The following is a 24,287-nucleotide window of genomic DNA, read 5'->3' on the forward strand; positions in this document are numbered from 1 at the left end:
TTTGTCAAACTAATTCAATATCCATAAAAATTGGATTATTAATTTTATGAATTCTGTCTAATATTATATCAATATCGGGCTAGGTAGTATATATATTTTCTCAAAGACTAATAGGCCATTGAATTAATGTCAAACCTACATTATGATTATGTTCAACATGGTTGAGATTTTGGTCGTTTGAATAGTTGGCTTAATAATATATATGGTAAACTATTCAAAATATATTCGAATTATTTTGTAGTTGACAAAAAATATTATAAATTTTATTATCGACAAAAATATTATCAATTTATTTAAGAATATGATAAAAATAATTCAAGAAGCTTGAGATTTTGGCCGTTGGAATAATTGGCTTAATATATATATATATATATATATATAAGTTAAATAGTCTAAATTCACTACTAAACTGTCTTTGTTATATGTTATCTAATCCCTTTTTTTCTCCCCTTTCAAAGTGGCTAGGGTCATAGGTTACCTAAAAGTTTTTCCTCCCAATTTATTTGTTCGTGGTAGCTATATAGAGGCATAACCCACCACTTATGTGCACTGTTAGTTGAAGTTTGTTTGATGTCTAAAAATTAAGATAAATCTAATACTAATTTTTCTCTTAGAATAAATTTAGGGGTTAAATACGATTTTAGTTCTCAGGATATAGGTCGAAAATTTTTTTCCTCCCCAATCTTTTTATACATACAAAATTGTCTCTAAAATTTAACATGATTTTAAAATTATCCTTACTTTAGGGACCAAAATCATACAGAGGTGGCGGCAGAAACGTAGGCAGAGGTGAATCGTGAACAACTTCTTCTTTTTTTTCTTTCCCCTTCTTTTTCTTTCCGTCCTCCTTTATAGAGCAGAAACACTCTCTTTCTCTCTTTTTTTTTTTAATTTTATAATCTTTTTGTTATGGGTGATTTGGTCCAAAATTTTAATATTTAAGTAAAAATGACAATTTTAAAATTTAATTTTAAACTTTAAACACGATTTTGTATGCAAAAAAAGATTGAAAATGAAAAAAAATTTCGATCTATACCTTACTTAACCTAAATTTTAAGTTCTTTACCAATCTATTTTTTCACTATTATTCGTGTTTCTTTTATTGATTTTAATTTAAATAGTTAATTGATTATTATATTGTACTTGTACTTGTACCTCCAGCCACGTAAGTTAGACCATTTTGATAAATTGGAGAAACGGTTTTTGTTTATAGTAAGTTTTTTTAAAATTATTTTAAATTTATTGATTTTTTTTATCTCCATACCAATGGTCTAAAATTCAACGTGATTTTATTGAAATAATAAAAACTAATAAACTTTGTATTTTAATTGTTCATGGTTTTTCTTCAACATCGTGCTAAACAAGTAGTGACGAGTCTACTATAAAGTTATGTATATTGTGTTTACTGAAAAAATATCGATCAATATACATAAAATACTGATGATGATATTATTATTTTTTCAATGTCCATTTCAATCTTTTCCTTCTTTTTTATGTGGCATTGGCACAGTGGGCATATAGTTGTTAATTGTAACATAAATATTAAATAAATGAACTGACCCCATGCATTCAAATTTTCAACGTACAAAGAAAAGAAAACAAATAAATTAAAATATGAATAAGAAAAAAATTTGAAAAGATCCACAATAATGTGGCTGCAACTGATGACAAATCGGTTTGTCCATGGTAAGAAGACTTTTGCCTTAATTTCTCATCAAAACCAGTTAAACTAAACTGAAATAGCTTACAATAATATATTCTCCAAGCAAATTGTATTAATAAATAGCTCGGTGTTTTCTTGTACCCTATAAAACATTAAGCATGTCATATAATAACAAATCTAGATATGGATAAGGAAACCGTATATTATAAGAAATCCAAACTTTTAGAAATCCTGAAATTAAAAGCGAGCTTTTGCAACAAGATTCATAGAAGTTTCTACTGTTGTATATAAAAAATCAGATATTAAAACGGTTATTTATATAAATTATGTAAAATTTGCATGTAAGCATAGAGAAGAATAAGAACAGAGAAGTCAAGAAGGAATTGAGAATTGAACTTGTATAATGATGAGATCGATTTAAAGAATACAAAGTTATAATTTGCTATTTATACAAACACTATTTCTAACAGAATGTTATAGCTGCTCTAACTAACTATACAACTCAGCATGTGCAATCAAACCTACTACTAACAACTTTCTATATAAAAAAGAAATAATAGCTTATATTAACAAATTTTAACTAATAGAATAAATATCAAGTAACACCCTCCCGTAAGCTTGGAGCATTGGGAGAAAAGAGATCCAACAATCCAAGCTTAGAATAACCTGCATTGAAAGGCCCAGGAGCAAGAGGTTTAGTAAGAATATCGGCAGCTTGATTATTGGTGAAAATGGGAAGAAGATGAATCAACTTTTCTTGCAATTTGTCACGGACTATATGGCAATCAGCTTCGATATGCTTGGTACGTTCATGAAACACAGAATTAGTTGTAATGTAAATAGCTGAATTGCTATCACAGTATAAATTAATAGGCTTTGTGATTGGAACACCAAGATCTTGAAGAACATAGCTCAGCCATTGGGCTTCTCTGGTGGCCAGAGCTAAAGCTCTATACTCTGCTTCTGAGGAGGAGGCTGCAACTGTAAGCTGTTTCTTACTCTTCCAAGTAACCAATGATAGTCCCAAATAAAAACAATATGCCGAGATGGATCTTCGAGAGTCAACACAACCAGCCCAGTCAGAGTCAGAGAAACCAGTAAGTTGGAAATCAGATTCTGCAGAAAAGAAGAAGCCTGCAGCAGGGAAACCTTTTACATAACGCAGCACTCTATGTGCTGCCTTCAAATGCTCAGTAGTGGCGCAGTCCAAAAACTGGCTTAGCTTCCCAATGGCATAGCTTATATCAGGCCTAGTATTTGCTAGATATAAGAGCTTGCCCACAATTCTTCTATACTGACTAGAATCAGTGAGCAATTTTCCAGCAGTTTTACTGAGCTTTGCTCCATAATCGATGGGAGTGGTGGCAGGTTTGCACCCTTCAAATCTTGTTTCCTTGAGTAAATCAATAACATATTTTCTCTGGTACAAAGCAATTTATGTCTTGGATCTTGCCATTTCTAAACCAAGGAAGTACTTCAAGTCTCCCATCTCTTTGATCCGAAATCTCTCATGAAGAACATCTTTAACTGAGTTAATTTCATTTAGATCATCACCTGCCAATACTAAATCATCGACATACACGAGAATTGCTGTGAATCCAAGTGAAGTAGTCTTGGTGAAGAGGCTGTAATCTGATTTACATTGAGTGAATTTTAGCTCGAGTAAAACAGATTTGAGCTTGCAATTCCACTACCTACTCGCTTGTTTCAATCCATACAAGGACTTTTCAAGCTTGCAAACTTGACCAGGCGAGGCTTCTAAACCTAGAGGCACCTTCATATAGACCTCCTCATCAAGTTTACCATGTAAAAATGATGTGTTGACATCAATTTGTTTAAGGTGCCACCCTTTTACTGCTACAACAGCAAGTACCACTCTCAAAGTCTCTAGCTTTACTACAGGACTGAAGGTATCTCGATAGTCAACACCAGCCACTTGTGTGAATCCTTTGGCAACAAGTCTTGCCTTATGCCTCTCCACTGTACCATTTGGATGGTATTTGGTACGAAAGACCCATTTACATCCAATTGCTCTCTTTCCAATTGGTAAAGAAGTTAGCTTCCATGTTTTATTTTTTTCCAAGGCAGTCAGTTCAGCTCTTATTGCCTCTTGCCAACAAGTTTGAGTGATTGCATCCTTATAGGTTTTAGGCTCTAAATTTTGAATAGCAACAGAAAATACAAAATGTATGGGGAAAAGCCTAGTATAAGACAAGACATTAGAGAGAGGATACCTTTGAGCTGTAAGCTGCGATGAGGGTGAAACAGTGTTGATGGTTTGACACTCATAGTCCTGCAAGTATGCAGGTGGTTTAGTTTGCCTAGTTGATCTCCTTACATCAGCAACTTCAGGCATAATGGATGATTCAGGCAGAGCAGCAGAATTATGAGTTGAAAATCCTTCATGTGATGCAGATGTGGTTTCCAAATGATCATGAATTTTAGGATAGGGGAGAATTTCATCAGTTTCATTTAATTCAGAAGAAGCATTATCTTCCTGCTGGCTGAGATTTGGGTGATGCAAGCTTGGTTGAGTGGCTGCATCATCAGTGTTTAAAACTTGTATCTGACTCCTTTCCAAAAATTCATAATCAAAGGGATGAGATGCAACATGAGATGAATGAGAGGAAGCTGAAAAATTGTCATTGTTGGTATTAGTGGAGTGAAAGTAAGGAAAGTAATTCTCATAAAATTGGACATCCCGAGATAAAAAAAATCTCTCGAGTTTGCAAATCAAAGAGCAGGTATCCTTTTGTGCCCTCCCTGAATCCAAGATGTAAGCACTTTCTTGCTCTTGGATCCAGCTTGCCTCATTATCGTGCAAGGTTGCCAGCATATGCTAAACAACCAAAGACTCTGAGAAGGGAAAGATTTGGCAAAGTCTTATAAAGAACTTGATATGGAGACTTGTTTTGCAAAAAGGGTATCGGCAGTCGATTAATTAAATAGACCGCATGTCCAACACTGTAATTCCAAAAAGATTTTGGTAAATGAGCATGAAACAAGAGAGTTCTAGCCATAGCAAGAATGTGTTGATGTTTGCGCTCAACAATGCCATTCTACTGTGGAGTTTCCACACAAGTTCTTTGGTGAGATATACCATTAGAGCTATAGAATGCAGGCATTAAAAACTCAGGCCCATTATCTGTGCGAATTGTTTTAACCACTGCATCAAATTGAGTTTTAGCAAAAATGACAAAATCTTTAACCAATGAAGAAGCCTCAGCTTTAGTTTTCATGAACAAAATCCAAGTAAATCGAGAAAAATCATCCACTATAGTAAGAAAATAACGCTTCCCAGTAAAAGAGGGAACAGAAACAGGTCCCCAAATATCAACATGAATGAGGTCAAGTACATTAGCTGCAGTATTAGAACTAACAGAAAAGGGTAATCGCTTTTGTTTGCCAAGATGGCAAGAATGACACGGTTCTGTATATTTTGTACAATTAATAAACTCAAAATTCTTTTGCAATGCAACAAGCCTATCATGAGATGGATGCCCTAATTTAACATGCCATAAAGACTGAGAAAATTGGCTGTGGCAAGTTGCTGTGATGTGAGGGATAGCTTTGACTTCTTTGTGCAGAATGTACAAACCATCAACATTGCTAGCTGTACCAATCATCTTCAAAGTGTGCAGATCCTGTATCTCACAAACCTTGTCAATAAAACTCATTTTGCAATGTAAAGATGCAGTAAGTTTCGAAAATAATATGAGTTTGAAGTTAAAAGTAGGAATAAACAATGCATTAGTGAGAAAAAGATTGTCAGAAAACATAATGGTACCCATGATGCAGCTAGTAGTGAGTGCTCTATTAGGTAATTTGACAATAACTAGAACAACTTTAAAGTAATTTTGAAAATCTGCCAGGGTATATGATACATGGTCAGTAGCTCCAATGTCAAGTACCCATGGCTTGTGTTTATTGATTGAAATATTTAGAGCTTTGACATGAGAATCAAATTGTAAAATGTTTACCATTCTACCTGTATAAAGAGAAGGATTTGCTTTGGCTGAAATCTGGTTGACACTATGAGAATGAGGTACATCTTGTTTGCTGAGCAGGGCTAAAAGAGCTTCTCGTTGCTCTGGAGTGAATTCATTAATGGTTGGTTCACCTCTAACCAATTGTGGAACACTGAAGTCATCATTTTCATCTTCAGGATTGTCTGCTGCAGTTATACAATTGAGGATAGGAGACTTTTTCTCAAACCGGGGTTTGAAGTTAGGTGGATAACCATGCTTCTTATAGTAGTTATCCACAATGTGTCCTGATTTTTTACAACGAGTGCACTGCAATTTGATGCGATTTTGCCCCTTTTTAGATGAATTTATACCTTTGTTGTCAGGCTGAGAAGAGGCTGCCAGAATCTTAGCATCTAAGGCATTATCAAAGCTGAACAGCTGCCTTTCTTGCTGAGTGATCATTGACAGAATTCTATTCACACTAGGCAAATCATCCATTAACATAACATGTGACTTAACAGTGAAATATTGCTCTCCAAGACCACGCAAAAACTTGGTAACTCTGTCCTCTTTTCTGTGTTGCCTAACAATGCCTAAGCCACATTCACATTTAACATAATCGCAACCGGGTATACTTCTAAAGTCATCAATCTCTTTCCAAAGATTTTTCAGTTGGGCAAAATAAACTGTAACAGACAAATCCCCTTGTTTTAATGCATAAATCTCCTGATTCAATTCAGCTACTCGAAACCTATCACCCTGATAGTAGCGATGCTTAAGGTCATTCCATAATTCGTAACCTATGTTGTTCCAAAGAACACTCTGATAGATTTCTGGACTAAGGAAAAGATTAATCCAAGCAACTACATAGATATTGCATTGTTGCCATGCCTTGAAATTAGGATCAATTTTCTCAGGTTTCAGGATAGTGCCATCAATAAATTCAATTTTATTTTTGGATGTAAGAGCATTAGTCATAGCTTTTCTCCACGCACTGTAATTTGAACCAGTAAGGATTACATTGGTAATAGGTATACCTGGATTTTCAGAAGGAAGTATGTAATAGGGGCTTGAGAGATCTTGATTCGGATTTATCTTGTTGATATGGCTCTGGATCTGTGCCACTTGACTGAAGAACGCTGTGAATTGCTGCATGTCCATCGTAGGACCACCTCCTGTGGATCCTTCACTTGAATTTGATTTTCCTTCCATTGCTGCGAAGATACCAGAAGCGGTTGTAATCTTTCTCTCTTGATCTCGTTGATCAGAAACTCGTTATCTCTCCTTAACGAGAAGACAGTTAGATAACGAAGCTCTCATCAAACTCTACGGTGTGAGTTCAAGAAAGAAGAAGAAAAGAAATAGATGAAAAAGAAGAGCGGATGCTGAGATTTCAAATAGGTATGAAGAAAAGGGAGAAGAAATTGCGTGAGTTCAAATCAAACAAAGGAAAAAGACGGAAAAAAAAATTCACGAGCCAAGAACAGCGAACGAGCGCTTCAACTGTGAAGCTGGACTCATCATCCTTCTCTAATCACATCGACGAATTGTGAATTAGAGAGCAAATTTTTCATCCTTCAATCAGGATCTCAACGTTCTCCATCCACGCTCACCGCACCATGTAAAATTTGCATGTGAGCATGGAGAAGAACAAGAACAGAGAAGCCAAGAAGGAATTGAGAATTGAACTTATATAATGATGAGACTCAAAGAATACAAAGCTATAATTTGCTATTTATACAAACACTACTTCTAACAGAATGCTATAGCTGCTCTAACTAACTATACAACTCAGCATGTGCAATCAAACCTACTACTAATAATTAAATTATTTTTTTCTAAACTACCCTTCAATAATTTTTTTAATTATTAAATTATGAAGTTACCAAAATTTTATTAATAATTATTTTTATATTTTACTATCAATTTTCTGATATCAATATATATTATTTTAACATTAAATAAAAAAATCTTACCACTATTAATATGTATAACAATTAATTAATATATATTGATATTGAAAAATAATCTTACCAAAATTTTTGTATTTAATTTTAAAATAATATATATTGATAAAAAAATTAATAGTAAAATATAATTATAATTGTTAACGAAAATTTTGGTAAAATCATAATTTAATAATTAAAAAATGATTGAAATGTATCTTAGAAAAAATATTAACTATTAATTTTTTTAAAAATATTTTGGTAAAAATATAATTTAATCAATAAAAAAATTATTAAAGAGTATTTTGGTAAGCAAAATTTAATGACAAAAAAATAAAATTTTTGCTAAAAGGTATTTTTATAAAAAATAATTTATTTTTTCTTAAAAAATAGATAAAATTAACACAAAAATTTTAAAATGGATTAAAGAGAAGGTTTTTTAAAATTTATAAAAAAAGAGAATGTATATTTTACAAATAGAGGAGATGAGAGTGTTATTTTAGCATCTCTCAAGAGAGAATAAAATTTTCTCTAATAAAAATTAAAAAAGAGAAAGATTAAAGGGTGTATTTGATATGTGGTACTTTTAGAGATATAATTATTTCCATTATTCTTCTTTTTATGAGTTTAACTTTTTATATAAAATAATTTTATGATATAGTATATGAATTTTTATAATTGAAAAGTTTAAAATTTGATTATTGTTTGGACCTTAAAAAAAGTAGCATAAAACAAATAAAAAATAAAAATAATCAATGCAAAAATTTGAATAAATTCAAAAAAAAATTTTATTTAAAGAGATATATTAAAAATATAATATGTACCTTCTCCTATTAATATAAATTTCTAGTAGAAGTGATTTTATAACAATATAATAAAGATAAAAAACAGAGACAATTTTTTTTTCTTGTGTTTTTGTTTCGGGTTTAATTACAGTGGACATAACTTAAAAATGTTTTTAACTTATATATGATAACTCTGGATAAAAAACAAAGACATATAGAAATAGCAAAATTATGTAATTTTTTTCATCTGAAAGACATAAAATCTGTGTCTCGTGCATCATGAAATACAAATTTTTATGTGTGTGTTTTTGTTTCTACAATCAAATAAGATTTGTCCGTCTATCTCTTTGTAGAATACTGAGGCACAAATCAAAGCATTAAACGCATCCAAAGAAAAACATGGACCATCATATGCAAAAATTGAATGTGCAATCGTGTGTGATTTACTAGCCGACGAAGATATATGCATGACAGAATTTAGTGATGAAAAAAGGGTTGTAAGCTAATGGTAAGATGTGGATGTGGGCATGTACCAATTAGTGCACAGACATGGGAAAAAAGAGTGCCAGTGGTGCCTTATTGGGTAATGGACATGTGAATACCGAAAAGAGAATGAAAATTGCTTTCTACAACATAGTTAGAATTTAATTATTGTTTTAAAAAAACTACAGCCAGTTCGTTGAATATAGGAGAGAGCCCAATTTGGGAGCCAATAAAAAAACTGGCGTCGCCCGGACTCGAACCAGAGACCTTCAGTGTGTTAGACTGACATGATAACCAACTACACCACGACACCTTCTGTGTTCATTAATTGGGTTTATATTAAAATAAAAAAAAACAATTTGAGCCGAGCCCATCATAATTGAGACCAAAAAGCCGCCAAAAACAAAAACCCCAGGTCTGAGACCTCAGCTCAGCTAGCTACAGTCTCAGCATCGGGCACATTCTCCCTGACTCTAACCAGTAACCACCGCTTCGCAGGGGAAAGGAATCGGTTGCAACTAACCCTGCAGCTGTGTCATGAACTGCTTCTCCAACCTCTCATCCTACACTGCCGCCATCCTCGCTCGCTTCCTATCCAGCCGCCGTTCCCTCTGCAACTTCCCCATTAAGCTAACTCTTCCTCCTACTCTCTCTCCCCGCTCTCAATTCGTGCTCGCTAGGTTTCCCTCTCGCTGCTGCTACTCCTCCTCCTCCTCCGCCAAGAAAGGCCGCAAGAAGAAGGTGGTGGAGCCTGAACCTGTGGCGTCGGTTATGGAGCACGAGGAGAAGGACGCCTTCTTTGTGGTCCGAAAAGGGGACGTTGTTGGAGTATATAATACACTCGTTGATTGCCAGTCTCAAGTTGGATCCTCTGTAATTATTCTCTTTTGGAACCCTATATTATCTATAATGCTCTCTTATTCATGTTTCTAACAACTAGTTTCTATTGTTGCTACTATTCGAATTACTTTTTGTTGTTTCCCCTTTTTAGATAATTATTCTCTCCTCTGCTTGTAACCTTCTAGCATGATTACAATGGGTGGTGGTGTTAATTTATCTGTTTTATTGGACAGGACACTAGTGGCTATTTATGTGGTTGTTTTGTTTGTGGTTCTTGTTTCCCATGACAATAGTGAAATGTAGAAGGAATATTCAAAGGCTATTGAGAATGAGGTATTGACTTTTCCCATTGTGTTATTGTCTTGCCTTTCAGGTATGTGATCCTCCTGTTAGTGTGTACAAGGGATATTCTTTGTCGAAGGACACTCAGAATTATCTTGTTTCGCGTGGACTCAAGAATGCCTTGTACACAATTAGAGATGCTGATTTGACAGAGGATTTGTTTGGCATGCTTGTTCCTTGCCCTTTCAAGGTATGTAACTTTTCCATTGTGTTCAATATTATTTTCATTTTGTCAAATCTGTTACTTCTTGCCTGACCAACATAGCATGCGAAGAAAGTTAGTATAGCTGTTAGTTGAAGGTATTCCATTCTATTAAAATTTATATCCACTTCTAAGTTCTACCGATACTATTTTTTCTCTTGTCCATATTATTTATCATCTTTGATCCCACCCAAGCTTATATCGCATCCTTAACATTAATTTTGAATTGAAGGTCTTGGCCAAGTTTTGATTCAGAGTAATTTGAGTTGATAGTCGAATTTGCTCCAAGGTTGTGTAAAATATCTATTACATTCATATTAGAAGGGTATAGATGACTCTTATGGGACATGGGAGTATTTCCTGTATGGCCTGCACGCTTCTATACTCTTGCAAGATAATATTTTCCTGTATGGCTTAAAATTCTTTCTTTTTCATTGATAGGCTCTGTTACTTTTTGATAGAGATTAGAAATCCCCATTTTATCATGTATTCTTATATATCATCTAGGTAGTGGGAAGTTGTATGTTGTGTTAACTTTTTCCTTCTGTAAACATATCATCTAGATTTATGGCTGACACATTGCTGTTTTCTTCATAAAAGCTTATGCTTTCTCCCTACATAGTATGTACCCTCTAAATACCATTTACATAAGTATGAGGTTTATTCATTAAGCTAATCATGGATTATATGTCTCAGGATCCTGCTTCTATTGAAAGGGCCACTTCAAGTAACGATGTATCGAAAAAGAGATCTGTAGAGATGCTTGAACTAGATAATGTGGTAAGTTTCCTACAATTTGGAAGTACATGGTTATCAAGAAGCCAAATATAATAACTACATGCCTAAAAATGTTATTTATGTCAAATATGTTGTAAATTTTAAATGTGTTAAAATTATCAATTCTTGAGCAACTTTCATATTGAGAAAAGTTTGGATATCATTGTTATTATAGATATCTGAATTATGTTATCTCTATGACACCCATTACATGTCTCTACACTGTACTCTTTTATCTGTCCCTCTAACATGAGGTTACATTTTGCTGCATTGGTTCTTAGTTAGCTGGAAATTTATAATAATTGTCACCCATTTTCTGTCACATGGTATTAATCATATGCATCTGTGTAAATATATGGTAGTAAAGACGAATAATAATGTGCTACGTATGCTGGCAGAAGTTTAACTTATATAAAGGCTTGAATTATTGTTTGGTAGTAATGTAATAAAAAACGTACACTGGACTTTCTGTACCAGATACTACACTTGTACTGGCATCATCTATCACTTTTTCTTTTTTTTTTAAATTTTAAAATTCTGTGTGTTTCCTAACTGGATGCAGAGTTCAAACTCTTTTTTGGCACTTTTTTAAATCTATTTAAGACATTTCATTATTGCGTAGCAAAAGGTAACTGGAATGGCCTCCATCTCCGAAGATCCCTTCAGAAAGCAAGTCAAGTTAGATCATATTGCAGCAGCTGCAGAACCTTATGGAAATGTAAGCAACAAAAGATAATATACTGATGCGCATGAATCCTTTTTTTTTTGGTTGCTTGGTGCTACTGTTATTTCAACAATAACTACCATGCTTAAGCCATGAGGGATTATAATAATTAAACTATTGAGTGACAGTCTACAAAGTTACATCCACAATGACATGTCACTTTCCTTTTATTTGGAAAAAAAAGGTATTTAAGGGAATGATTGAATGGTGATGCTCTTAGGGTTTTTAGTAAAATATTGACTAAAATGCACATGACACCATGTTAGTTCAGTTGGCTTATAAATAGTTGAAAGTAGTTGCATTTTATATATAAAATATCAAGTGATACACAAGTTACACTATTTCCTTCACATCATTTTATGCATAGTTTTTTTGCCACTTTGCAACGTTATAACCCACATTTGACCAAGACAATAATTTCTCGTCTGTCCACGATGCACTGGGCAGCATGAGATGTTGATAAGTGACAGGCCCTTATTTGAAAGTCTATATGAGGAGAAGAGCGAGGGATGATGGGCCAACAGCCCAAGTTGTAAATCCAGCAATAATTTAATAAACTAAGGATGGTAGTCAGGAATGCATTGGGGGAATAAATATCTGCTATAAGAGTAGTTAGAGCCTTAGAGATTGTTCAGTTGGTTGAGTACAGTTAGCTCTCGGAGAGTTGGAAAATCCTTCCAAATTAGGGAACAGTTAGCTCTTGGAGAGTTTGAGCCACATTGACCAAGATCAGTTCAATAACACAGTGACACCTCTTTCATCACTTTCCCTCTATACCAGTTTCATCAGAAGCACTATTCATTGGTTAAACTCGAATAGATTGCTAACTCCTTTATTAGAAAGGGGAGAAAGAAAATGCAAATTCAAGTTTTATAGGGTGATCTCAAGTAGTCCTATTGAATATTGATGTTCTGAGTGAAATTTTCTTATTAACTTAGGATTCATTTGATTATGTGATGCTTTTAAATCTCTTTTTTGCTTATAGAAAAAGTAAAAATAAAAAGAAAATCTTTATAGTCATCTATCCCTTTGTATCAGACTTGCCTTCTTGAGTTTGATGGTGCATCAAAAGGAAATCCTGGAAAAGCCGGTGCTGGGGCTATTTTGCGTTCTACTGATGGAAGTGTGGTATACATTTGATGTTGCTGTTTATATATGTATCATGTTTTACAACCCTTAATCCCATTAGCTATTATTAGTTTATTACTTTAAAGATTTGTAGGTTGCGCGAAGGTGTGGGTATAGCAACATGCAATGCTGCTGAATATCGTGCAATGATATTAGGAATGAGATATGCTCTTAAAAAGGGATTTTCTTCTATCCGTATCCAGGGCGACTCCAAGCTTGTTTGCATGCAGGTTGGCCATCTTTTATGCTTACATCAGTTTGTTTATTCTGGTACACATGAGCTATTTTTGTTGTTTCCTTATAGTTTGCATCTAACGGCTCCTTTTCTTCTCTGTATTTCAACATTTATGTTCTGATCTTGAAGACCTCTTGTTGTCTGTTTAAAGACTGTCTTAGTACCAAAATAATAATAATAAAAAAAACTGTCTTCACCAATGGCCTTGTAACCTTGTGGCACACCCAGCTTCCTTGAGAAAGACTTGATGTGGTGTTTGGCTTACAGTTACTTTGATTTGAGCTGACCTTTCATCATCCTGCTCACCAGGCTTTTGGATCTTTGGTTAACCAAAGAACAATAACCTTTGCTTTTGTTAGCAATCATCGTAACTTTAATTTCAACCCATCAATTCTTGTAGCCCTTAAATTTTAGCATGCTTATAAACATTGCATACTTGCGTCTTACCAAGTTATAGGATATGCAGGCATGATGCATCACCACACTGGTGACTGATATTATCAAAATACTGACACTAGTAAACTACAAATCTTTTACTTTGGGACTTGATAATGAAATAACCCACTGGGTGCTGAAGTCAGTTATTTTTAAAGCAAATTATGGGTTAATGACATGGTGGGAAACCTGAATTTTAATTTGAAAATATCCTCTAGAGTCTAAGTAGAAGAAAAGTATATGATTTCATCTATGCTCTTCTTTATCTTTATCTTTATCCTAGTTTCATTTGCAACTAAATGGTTACCAATTTCTATAATTTGTAGTTTTTCTTCCCCTCCCAATAATCTCATGCTATTGAATCAAACAGATTGATGGTTCATGGAAGGTCAAGAATGAAAACTTGTCTACATTGTATAAGGTGGCAAAAGAACTCAAGGATCAATTTTCTCTCTTCCAGATCAGCCATGTTTTAAGGGTAGGTACTATTGACTTAGCTATTGGTATGTCTGTAATGTTTTTGGGCTTTTTGTAGAACTCCTTGGTCTTGTAAAGTGATCAATAAAGAGAAAATCCCTATAAAAACATCAACAAAGGAAATAGACGTTTACTGTAAAATTGATTTATTTAACAATCCAATAATGTAATGCTTTTTGTAGCCTCCTAAGGGTGCCAATTTCCCTACAAAAAGACGTATTTGTGTAAAACACAAATGAATTATAGGAAGCTGTTCAACACTTCAACCCAGGCTATTATTTCTTAACTGAAAAACCAATGGTATTGTCTCCTTAGTGATTAAGATTCGTTTTACTGAATTCTATAAGATGAACATTGATATTTTGGTTGTTTTTTTATGTTTATCTTATTTATTTATTTATTTTATTTAATAACGTAATGGCTATTATTTTCTGGATGCTTAATATTACTCCAGAAAGGACATTAAGGTTAGCCATGTCCTGAATTCAGTTTGTTGAGTGTTGATGAAATTCCGGTTCCCCTTTTAGTAATCATTTATCTAATAAATCACTTGTTTCCTTTTAGATATTTCTGTGTTTCCAGAATAGCATCTTTTATCATGTCAGTGCATGGATAAGAATTATTCTTTAATTTATGGAAATAATTTTGTTTCCCTTGTGAAGAACTTGAACTCTGAAGCTGATGCGCAAGCAAATTTGGCAATCAATCTCGCTGGTGAGTCCTTCTCTAATTCGTAGATTACTTCAGCTCCAAGTATATACCTGCATTCAATTTTGAAAACTTTCTCTGGTATACAGATGGCCAAGTACAGGAAGAACGTGTGTAGATTAATTCAATCATGCTAGATTCTGGTTATGTCTTGCGTTTGTAGCTGACATATCTACAAATTGCAGAGTAGTGCCAGCGCTCTTTAAATTAGTCCACCTTATCACTTGAATCATTCTGATTTTGATGGTAAGTTGGTAACTATTAGCATTAGCCTTTTCAATAGAATATGTGGGACTGAAAGATGCTCATTAACATTCTTGGGAATATGGAAGGACAGAAACTTGATTCTTCCTGTGTTTCGTACCCGATTCTTGTTCAGTTATACTGCAAATTGCAATGTACATTTCTAGCCCTAATGTGTGTCTTGTAATTTTAAGTTATTGCGTGCATCGAAGAGTATTCGTTAATGCAATCGACGTTCATCGTTAAACATGGCTGATTGTAATTATTTGTGCTTTTAAAACCTTTGATATGATCATGCATAGTTAATCACCATCCTGCTGCCGATGTTGTGTTGGTCTCTTGGGTGTATACTGCTTATTGCTTTCGCAAATGTCAGAGCTTTCTTGCTTTGAGCTTCAGCGAGAAAATGGCATGATTATATTACGTGAAGTAATAAGATAGGTAGATCTTTGAGGAATTTTGCGACAGACTTGGAAAATAAAGTCTTTCAGAAAATTTTGCGATGGTTTATGTTTCTGAAGAGGAAAAAAGTATACGCCTGTCCTTGAAAAATTGTAACAGTAGGGTTATGAGTCCCTAAATGAAGAATGGATCATGTGTTAGTAACATTATTTCGATCTGATAAGTCCATCACAAATTTTTTCAGAGATGTATTAGTTGTCCTATTTCAACATTATGTGCTAGTAAGTAGTAACATTATTGAATGTCATCCACCACCACGTAATTATATCTCGTTTAACCAATAACCATGCGCTGAATTGATATCTCTATGCGATGTTCAATGCTGAATAAAATAATTCTATATGTCACGCCTTTTTGGCATCATGATAATGGAGAACACGACGGCGTGCCCTATCAATGTTTTATGAAAAAAAATGCAAATGACATTTATATATGGTGTTTTGATTATCCAAAACGGTGATTTGGATCTGAACGTGAGGTCTAAGCTCTTTTAAAAGTTGTGTCCGGCATCTTTTCCAGCAGGGATGAAGTCGTCCGAATTTCTCGTAAGGAGGGTGGTATCTGTAAGGGACTCCGATACTTAAGTTAGTAAGAGTTTAAGCAGGTTTTTAGTAGATTTGCTTCGAAGTATTCCCAGAGTGTCAAGATATTTTATACATGTAGATGTAGAGTTAATAACCATTTTTTTGAGTAGTTCTACCTTTAATGGTGGATATCCGTTCCTTTTTATTAGGAAGGTTAAACATATAATATTTTTCAAGAATAACGTAGGATTTTTTACATGTGTGGTTGATGTGTTATATTATTTATATATACAAAATTAGCATAGGAAACAATATATTTTTTCACTTAATATATTTACACATTTAATTTTATTTACTAATATACTCATAGGTGATATTGCTAGTTACCTAGTTTCAGAAAATTTGGTCTTCCATTTAAACTTCTGTTAAATCAATCTCATTGGGCATATGCCTTTTATAATAAATATCATTTTAACATTAATATGTTCTTAATAACTAATATTTATTTGCCAATGAGTTATAGCTCAAATGGCATAGACTCTTCATACTCAATTAAGAAGTTGCCAGTTCGAGTTACATATCTTTCCAAATTTTTCGCCAATCAGTAATAGCTCAAATGAGATAGTCTCCTTAAGAGGTTGCGGGTTCGAGTCTCATATTTTTGGTAAAAAAAAAAATAACTAATATTTATTCTCTTTACTTTGTTAATTAAAAAAAATCTAAATACATAATTAATTAATAATAACAATTTTTAATATGAATATAAAAAATATTTGATATCCGAATAATATTATTATTGTTAAATTAATAACAAGCTAAAATGGGTTTTACGAACTTTGTTTTGGGCGGGTAAAGTAATCTTGAAACACTTCTATTTCCATGGTGGCGTAGTAGTACAGTTGATCAAAGTATATCTATCTCCATGCTGCCTGATTTAAAATTTAAAAGATAAAAAATATTACCTTTGTACATATAGCTGGAGTAGCTCAGTTGGTTAGAGCGTGTGGCTGTTAACCACAAGGTCGAAGGTTCAAGCCCTTCTTCTAGCGTTTTTTTTCCCTGGTCTAAAGTATCTATATTTCCTAATAGATATATCAAATGCTTCATGCCCCTCTTGCATAGAATTTCCCTACAATCATTCCACAAATACTATCTAGTGTCTTGTTTTTTTGAGGTCCATCTTGAGTCTGGGAGAAAAATAAAATATCAAAACTGCTTATTTAGCTCCTACAACATAAGCATCTCAAACTCAGTTGTTAGAGAACTAAGTAATTGATTAACATACATGAAGAGGTACCCTCTTAGTTGCTATCACCGCCATTCCATTCCCTCCAGTCTTTGTCAACATTACTTTGGGCCCATTTTACAGCGGCACGTGCAGCTTGTGGTCCTCCCGGCAGCCCCCTTTCGCTTACGGCATCAGCCATGTCAATGAATGGAATGACCAAGAGAGTCCCCGGACCTCCATACTCAGAATGTAAGAACGTGCTAAAAATCTGTTCAACTCAATCATTCAATGTGTTATTGCATAAGTCACAGCTCTCATTGACTTATATCATATATCACTAATTAACTCAAGCACAAGAATAAAAGCACTGATATACAAAGAAGATCCACAACAATGAACTACCTTAACGAATCAAACACTTATCAGATTCATGTCATGCCAATGAACACAAAGAGTGCATCAAGTTAGCATTTGCAATGTTGTGTGACAAACTGACAATCAAATATGAAAGGCATTCAAGTTATTATCAACACTTCCTAATTCCAAGGACAAATAACATGGAAAATGGAAACATTTGACATAAAAACGGATAAAACTTCATCTGCTCCTTCATCTGTTCCTTTTTCCTGGTAGTTAAAATATCCTCCTGTAGTCAACTTATAGGGGCTCGATTGTCCTAAAAGTATAGCCCTCTCATCACTCATCAGTGAAGAAAAGAAAAAAACAGAAATGCCACAAAGTAAACTACTAAACATTGATTTATCTAACCAGGCATTACAAATCACTTCTAAATTCATTAGTTCCTTACGACCTCAGTACACATGTCAACCTGAATATATACCTCTCATCACTCATCACTCACCAGTGGAAAAATAACATTCAGAAATTCCACAGACTAAATAAACATAAAAAAGACTCCAACATAAGCATTAAAAAATTGACTTCAAAATTCAACGTGTTCCCTTAGACCTTACTTCACATGCAGAGGTCACAGCACTCATCAATGAATGAAGGGGGGTAAAAGGGAAGAAAAAAAGAAAAAGGAAACCAGAAATGCCACAAAGCAGGGTCACAAGTTTGGCATGCTGAAAAATCAGAGTGATATGCTATAATCAATTAATCATTAACCTTATGAAACAGATCATGTGAACATATGGGTTGCGAGACACCGGGCCGACTCATACCTCATCCACAATTGGATTATCTGTAGTAGTCTCACACCCCATATGTAGTTATTTACACAAAACAGAACCCTTAATCTTATTCCTATTCCCTAAGGCTGTTTATGGTAGCCGAGACAAGACACATACAAATTTCCGTCTCTGGATCTTTGTCCTGCCCAGCTGCCAAACACTGCCTATCTTCACCATAGTCAAGGATAGGAGAACCTTCAAAAATGGGATCTTTCACAATACTAATACTAAGCTATTACAACATATACCATATACACAAACAGAACTCGGCACTTAACACAAACAAAAGAGCAAAATATCCATCAATAAAAATCTTGTGAGGAACCAAGTTAGCTAGAGAAAAGTAAAATGGGGGGCATGAAGCAGGAAAATCTACCTCGGTGCATACTCCCACAACTTCTTCAACCGATTCTCCATACGTGTCTTTCTTTGAAGGCTTTGAAAGCTTCTGCAGAAGGTGATTTCTGAACTTCTCTGTCTCCTGAAACAAACACAAACCAAAACAGGTACAAAAGAAGTAAATTTACCATTAAAATAAACTGAGCGAGCCCAAAAGAGTGGAAGGGAAAAAAGCTCACAGCATCTGCAAATTCTGGAATAGGGTCGGGGAATTTGTACTCAGAAAAGCGGGTGGTGAGCCTATTAGGGGATGAACGTGGTAAAGTTGCGAACTTTTCGTTTGCAAAAGGAAACGAGAAACGTTGGTTGCTTCTGGGTGTGGTGCCACTTGTGAAGAAGCATAACGAACGCAAAGACGGGAACGAAGAAGAAGAAGAAGAAGAAGGAGGAGGAGGAGGGAAGAAAGGTGCAAGACACGTAGCAGTAGCGAAAGCCATGGTCTAAATTCTAAAGAACAAAGCTTTATCTCTGGTTTCTTTTTCCTAAGCTCAAATGTCTTGAGACTCAACTCACTGTTTTTCTCAGAGATTTTTTTATCTTTGGGAAAATTTGTGTGAAGGACCGTTAAGAAATTTTAATTATCAAAAGGGATCAATCATATTAAAATTATTAAAAAGAATTAAATAGATATATTTTATTAAAGAAGAATTAACAAATAAAATTTAAAAAGATAAAATTATTCTATTTTTCTCTTCAGCCTGTTTTTTGTTTTCTAATTTCTCCTATTTTAAACATTTTTATTTTTTCGGTGTTTTTTCTTTCTCTTTTTTTGGTATATTTTTGTTTTTATTAACTTCATCCTTTTGTACACATATGCTTTTGTTATACTTAGATAGTTTTGTTCTGTTTTTATTATTATTCGGGCTCTTCCAATAAATTCTTATTCATTTCTGAGTTCTCCATAAATCTATTTTTTTTAGATGTATTATGTAACTTTTGCCAAAATTATTAACTTTTTTTTTTATGTTATAGAATTTAACCGATTTTGTGTTTTATCATTTGTTTGAATTGAATAGAGATACTTATGTTTACTTGTTTGTCTATGATAAATAAAAAAAAATATCATCAAAGATCTATATATGCTCCATTTTAATTTTATTTTGCTATTGTAAAAAAATAAGTAATTTGCTTTATTAAGTATATTATCCATTTGCCTTAGTTACAAATTGAAATAGACACTTGACTAGACTAGAAACCAAAGCAGAATTCAGCTAATGTTTTGAAAGGTCTCTTATGTCTTATGTTATGTTAGGAGAACTTAAAATTTTTAATCTCATGTTCTGTATTTTGCTTTTCTTTTGTATTGATAATCTTTATCCAAATTAAAAAACAGTATCTTACTCATGAAATTTGTATAATTTTGTACTTTGTTTGATATTTATAATAGACTGTAACTTGATAGTTTTGTTTTCAAAATTCAGGAAATGAAATTTTTTTTAACATAAGAAAATACCCAAACAATCAATTATCCTATAGTATATGCTTCTATTGTTAGCCTAATTGTTTTATTTTGAGTTTAATAGAATTTTATTCAGCTCATATCATCAAACGAGTCTTCACTCTTATCTTAATAGAATCCTATTCAACTCATCATTAAACGACTCTTTATTCTTATCTATTAGTTGTTTTATTTTCATCTTATTTATGTCTTTGGAACTTAGTTGTTATACTAACAAATTAAGAAACTTTTGAATAATATTGGGGATGATAAATATTCTAAGTCAAAATTTAAGCTCAATAATTTGCAAAACATGATAACTATGAGCAAAAACATGCTAATTACACAACTAACTCAAATTTAAAGAAAAACTCTTGGTTTTAAAGAGGAATGCTAGGGGCCAGCAACTTTTGTGATTTGTAACTATCAAATAGCCATCAATCATGGTTTTAATGGTGTGAAATTGTTGTGAGATTTCATCCAATGACTCACTTTTCTTTGCTGGTTACATGTTGGCAAAAATTTAACAAAATTGCTAGTCCCCTAGACTTTTTCGGTTTTAAATGTGAATGAGTTGGTGGTTATGATTTGAAATTAACTGCCTAATGAAAAATACTAGTAAGCTTTGACAGTAGGTAACGTTTTCTTTAACTTAAGTGAAATTCTAAACTTGAATTGCTGCATGTATTTTATTAATAATGTTATATTTAATTTTCTTTTCAAATTGTGTAAACTTATACACATTGTCAAGATATGCCAATGTCAATGTCAGATTGTCAGTATCATACTGAAGCTTTTCAGGTAACTGAGTCTATGCAAGATAATACCAAGCCAAAAAATGATGATATTAAAATTAAAAATTTGAACTAAGGCTTGCTCAACTTCAACTTCAACTTTACTCGAAAAAACTTAGTGCACTAACATCTACTTGTATAGAAGCATAAGAAATAATAATATAAAAGCATTAGAGTTGTCTATCTTTAACTAATGCATAAATATGCAAAAAATATGTATAAAATACTTGTCGTTTATTTTGCTAGCTACTCCATGATAATATGCAAAAATACAATAATTTTTAATCCAAACTGATAATTAAAGAATTTTTATTTAAAGAATGAACTGACAATTAGGTCTTTGAAAATTTCAACTTCGATTAATTAGTTCTTAAAGAAAAAAGTACTAATTTAGTTCTCCACGATAACAAACAGTTAACGGTAATATTTATATGTACCGTTAACTATTGTAATGTGTCAATTTATGAAAGATCGTCATATAGATAACAATTTTTGAAGTAAAACTTCACCTATTTTTGTAAAATTTGTGATAAATAAAAAACAGTTGATAAATATTAGATGAAAACTAAAAAAATAATAAATACTTTCGTATCCAAAACTACCTTATTTCTATGTTCATATGACAGCAATAAAACACACACCACTATAAATAACAAAATACATAAAAAATCCTATTTCGTTTCGTACTATCCATTAGTAAAAGGAGATATATGTCCACTATTTATTATTGTAAATGACCTAATTAATTCTTTTTTTTAGAACTAATTAATCTAAAATCGAAATCTTCAAGCTCACTTTACTCATATTTAAATTAAAAAAAAAAAGTGCCTATTGCACTTTACCTTCTAGATTCTACTATTCTCCTATGTCTTATAAGTATTCCTTTTCTTTTCTCATGCCAAACGCATACACAAGCTCATACAATTTATAAAGACCATCCTTTAAGCCAAACAAAAAAAAAAAAAAAGCTAAACTCAACCTTTCAAGAGCCAATATTCCAAGCTGCATTTAACTAAATCTTAAGGATCTACAAGAAAGAGGAAGATGATTCAGTAACCTCTAAGTCTCTAACAACAACCATACGTTTTCAATCAGAATAACAGTACAATGAATTATCAAAGGCTACAAACTTTGTGATTAGCCCTTTCCCCTTTGTACCCCAGACGGAAATTCTCAATCTTCTTCTCTTTCCGGAGGGAGACCACAGGGTAGAAGCATTTTCTGCACACAAAGTGAATTCATCAATAAAACGAGTAAGAACTTCTACATCTACAATATGTAGCACACATGAAAAATTCTCACTCCTAGCTCTCATACTATATAGTAACAATAAGCATAAAATATGCCTAATTAAACATACATTAAAATATTAAATATGCAATTGAAATTCAAAGTGCCAACTGCCCAACTTTCCCAAATTGCTTGGCACAGTCTTTTGGAGGCATACAGTGTGATTCAAGATCCTTACTTTATATATATTCTTACGATCTAACTTTTTAAGAAATGAAAACTAGATGTATTCCATCTCATCCCCCATCTAGATGTCCTTTCTCACTTCACAACTCAATCATTTCAACTTCTTCTAACATCAAGTTTACGATATAGTTCTACATATCAAGAAGATTACCAAAGAGAAAAGAAACTAGTAGCTTCACAATAAACACCTATGAACTTTAAATTTGAGAAACCAATTTCCAAGTTCCAACCAATATGAAATAAAAACAAAATATAAAGCAAGCAACATAAACATATAATCCTTCGAAGTTATAACTAGAGACCTATTGTTAAACAATGGCCACGACCATGTGCAGCACAAATGGAAGAACCTAGAGTGCGAAAAGTGTCGCTTGTCGGGAGCGGGGCTAATACTCCCATGGAAGAATCTAGATAATATTTTACCAAAATAAGAATTAAGTAGTATGATATTCTTCATATCCATCAGAACAAAATGTATATAGCAGTAACAACTATAATTCTCATGAGCCCTATTCAAAACCTGTCTGGCCTCGACATATCTGACTAAAACAACACTCATGCATACATCAAGAAATAAGAACTTGATCATCAAACAGGACAATAGATTTAACAAGCCAAATTGCAGATACAGGAACACAAGCATACTGTAATCTACAATCTATATATCAAAAGGAATGGCAAAATAATAATAATTGAATCTTGCAATTAATAAGGTGACTGAAATAGAAAAAATAAAAAGAAAAAGATCTCAAAGCATAACCTGCATAAAGGTGTAGCGTTCTCTTCCAATGGATTCATTTTCAGCAATAGCAAAGTATGCAAGCAAAGGGTAGTGCCCAATATATGAAGCATAGCTATCACGCTGAATATTCACCGCCCACTCACTGCACATTCGAACAATAAATAAATAAAAAATACAAAAAAAAAAGTCTTTTTTCCCCTAAAGGAACAAAGAAATCTCACAATCTGTTCAAATCGGCATGCCCAGTTCCAACATATTTAGCTTGGAGATGCTCAAGCTGGGAATTGATGTTAAACCTATCACTTGCCTGCATAAAATCCCCCAAAAATTGAAAAAGGAACCATCGAACGTAGACTTCAGCAATTAATTTCAAAACGAAATTTACAAGAATTTGATTCTATTTTAATTACATAGAGCTTGAAAAAAATGGGAGAAAAAACAAATCTGTACAATTGTTTGAGAGCATGAACCTAAGAAGAGAACAAAAGCATCGAAAGCTGAAGAGAAAAATTAGGGTTTTGAAGAAATTAGGAAGATGTGAGATTGAAGGTTCGTACCTGCATATTCCTTCTTCAGAAATTAGGAGCTACCTGTGTGTGAGAGAGAACAGAGACAGAGAGAGAAGTTGAGCTGCACTTAACTCAAAGCTTTGAACTTGAAACTTGAAAGCTCTGGGGAAAATTAAAAAACGCGGTGTTTTATTTTTATCTATATATTATTGTAAAGAGAAAAAAAAAAAAACTGTTTTTTCATTGATTATATTCAGAAATATCATATTCCTCAGTTAATATTAAAAAATATAATTAAATCTTAAATTTTGGAAACATATTTTTTATTTCTAAAAATTTTAATTTTTCAAAATATTGATGTAACATTCTCAAATTATTATGAAACAAAAGCTCCTAGTCATAGGGCTTGATCACGGCTCTCATATTTTTCAACTTCTTTAATTTATCTTAAAAAATATTATTTTCGAAATTTTACAACAATTATAATTTGAATGTTGAGATTATAAGATTAAGCTTAACGTGGGTGTCCATCAGGATCAAAATATGCATATTAAAGTGGCATAATG

General features: G+C 33.0%; 4 protein-coding genes and 2 non-coding genes across 8 annotated transcripts; 2 read left to right on the plus strand and 4 right to left on the minus strand.

Annotated features, from left to right (window-relative positions):
* Positions 1-5,824: 5,824 nt before the first annotated feature.
* Positions 5,825-6,843, minus strand: LOC148572590 (uncharacterized). The gene is made up of 2 exons (XM_088507617.1): positions 5,879-6,843; positions 5,825-5,837 (listed from the first exon to the last, which is right to left on the minus strand). The coding sequence occupies exons 1-2, from the start codon at positions 6,841-6,843 to the stop codon at positions 5,825-5,827; spliced, it is 978 nt and encodes a 325-aa protein (XP_088363743.1).
* Positions 6,844-9,084: 2,241 nt separating this feature from the next.
* On the minus strand, positions 9,085-9,158 carry TRNAV-AAC (transfer RNA valine (anticodon AAC)). Its single transcript has one exon. It is a non-coding gene; the product is annotated as a tRNA-Val (tRNA).
* Positions 9,159-9,231: 73 nt separating this feature from the next.
* Positions 9,232-15,205, plus strand: LOC107631440 (uncharacterized). The gene is made up of 9 exons (XM_016334885.3): positions 9,232-9,718; positions 10,059-10,217; positions 10,926-11,009; positions 11,629-11,724; positions 12,769-12,858; positions 12,945-13,088; positions 13,899-14,006; positions 14,668-14,719; positions 14,803-15,205. Exons 1-9 carry the CDS (start codon positions 9,383-9,385, stop codon positions 14,829-14,831), a joined length of 1,098 nt encoding a protein of 365 aa, XP_016190371.1. The 5' UTR covers positions 9,232-9,382; the 3' UTR covers positions 14,832-15,205.
* A 1,572-nt stretch (positions 15,206-16,777) lies between these two features.
* On the minus strand, positions 16,778-19,315 carry LOC107631439 (protein PLASTID REDOX INSENSITIVE 2, chloroplastic). Of its 2 annotated transcripts, XM_088507660.1 has the most exons (4): positions 18,942-19,315; positions 18,740-18,844; positions 17,228-17,438; positions 16,778-17,129 (listed from the first exon to the last, which is right to left on the minus strand). In XM_088507660.1, the coding sequence occupies exons 1-3, from the start codon at positions 19,197-19,199 to the stop codon at positions 17,244-17,246; spliced, it is 558 nt and encodes a 185-aa protein (XP_088363786.1). In that variant the 5' UTR covers positions 19,200-19,315; the 3' UTR covers positions 16,778-17,129; positions 17,228-17,243. The 2 variants fall into 2 exon arrangements, with proteins under 2 accessions (XP_088363786.1, XP_088363785.1); XM_088507659.1 differs by having other exon boundaries at positions 16,778-17,438; positions 18,942-19,314.
* On the plus strand, positions 16,918-16,991 carry TRNAN-GUU (transfer RNA asparagine (anticodon GUU)). Its single transcript has one exon. It is a non-coding gene; the product is annotated as a tRNA-Asn (tRNA).
* A 2,547-nt stretch (positions 19,316-21,862) lies between the features above and the next one.
* Positions 21,863-23,905, minus strand: LOC107631438 (uncharacterized protein At4g14342). 2 transcript variants are annotated; one of them, XM_016334882.3, is made up of 4 exons: positions 23,770-23,905; positions 23,434-23,519; positions 23,231-23,354; positions 21,863-22,215 (listed from the first exon to the last, which is right to left on the minus strand). In XM_016334882.3, exons 1-4 carry the CDS (start codon positions 23,773-23,775, stop codon positions 22,168-22,170), a joined length of 264 nt encoding a protein of 87 aa, XP_016190368.1. In that variant the 5' UTR covers positions 23,776-23,905; the 3' UTR covers positions 21,863-22,167. The 2 variants fall into 2 exon arrangements, with proteins under 2 accessions (XP_016190368.1, XP_016190369.1); XM_016334883.3 differs by lacking the exon at positions 23,770-23,905 and having other exon boundaries at positions 23,434-23,525.
* Between the last annotated feature and the right edge of the window lie 382 nt (positions 23,906-24,287).

The sequence above is a fragment of the Arachis ipaensis genome, chromosome B3 (assembly GCF_059453495.1).
Source record: "Arachis ipaensis isolate K30076 ecotype BB chromosome B3, ASM5945349v1, whole genome shotgun sequence".
NCBI lineage: Eukaryota > Viridiplantae > Streptophyta > Magnoliopsida > Fabales > Fabaceae > Arachis > Arachis ipaensis.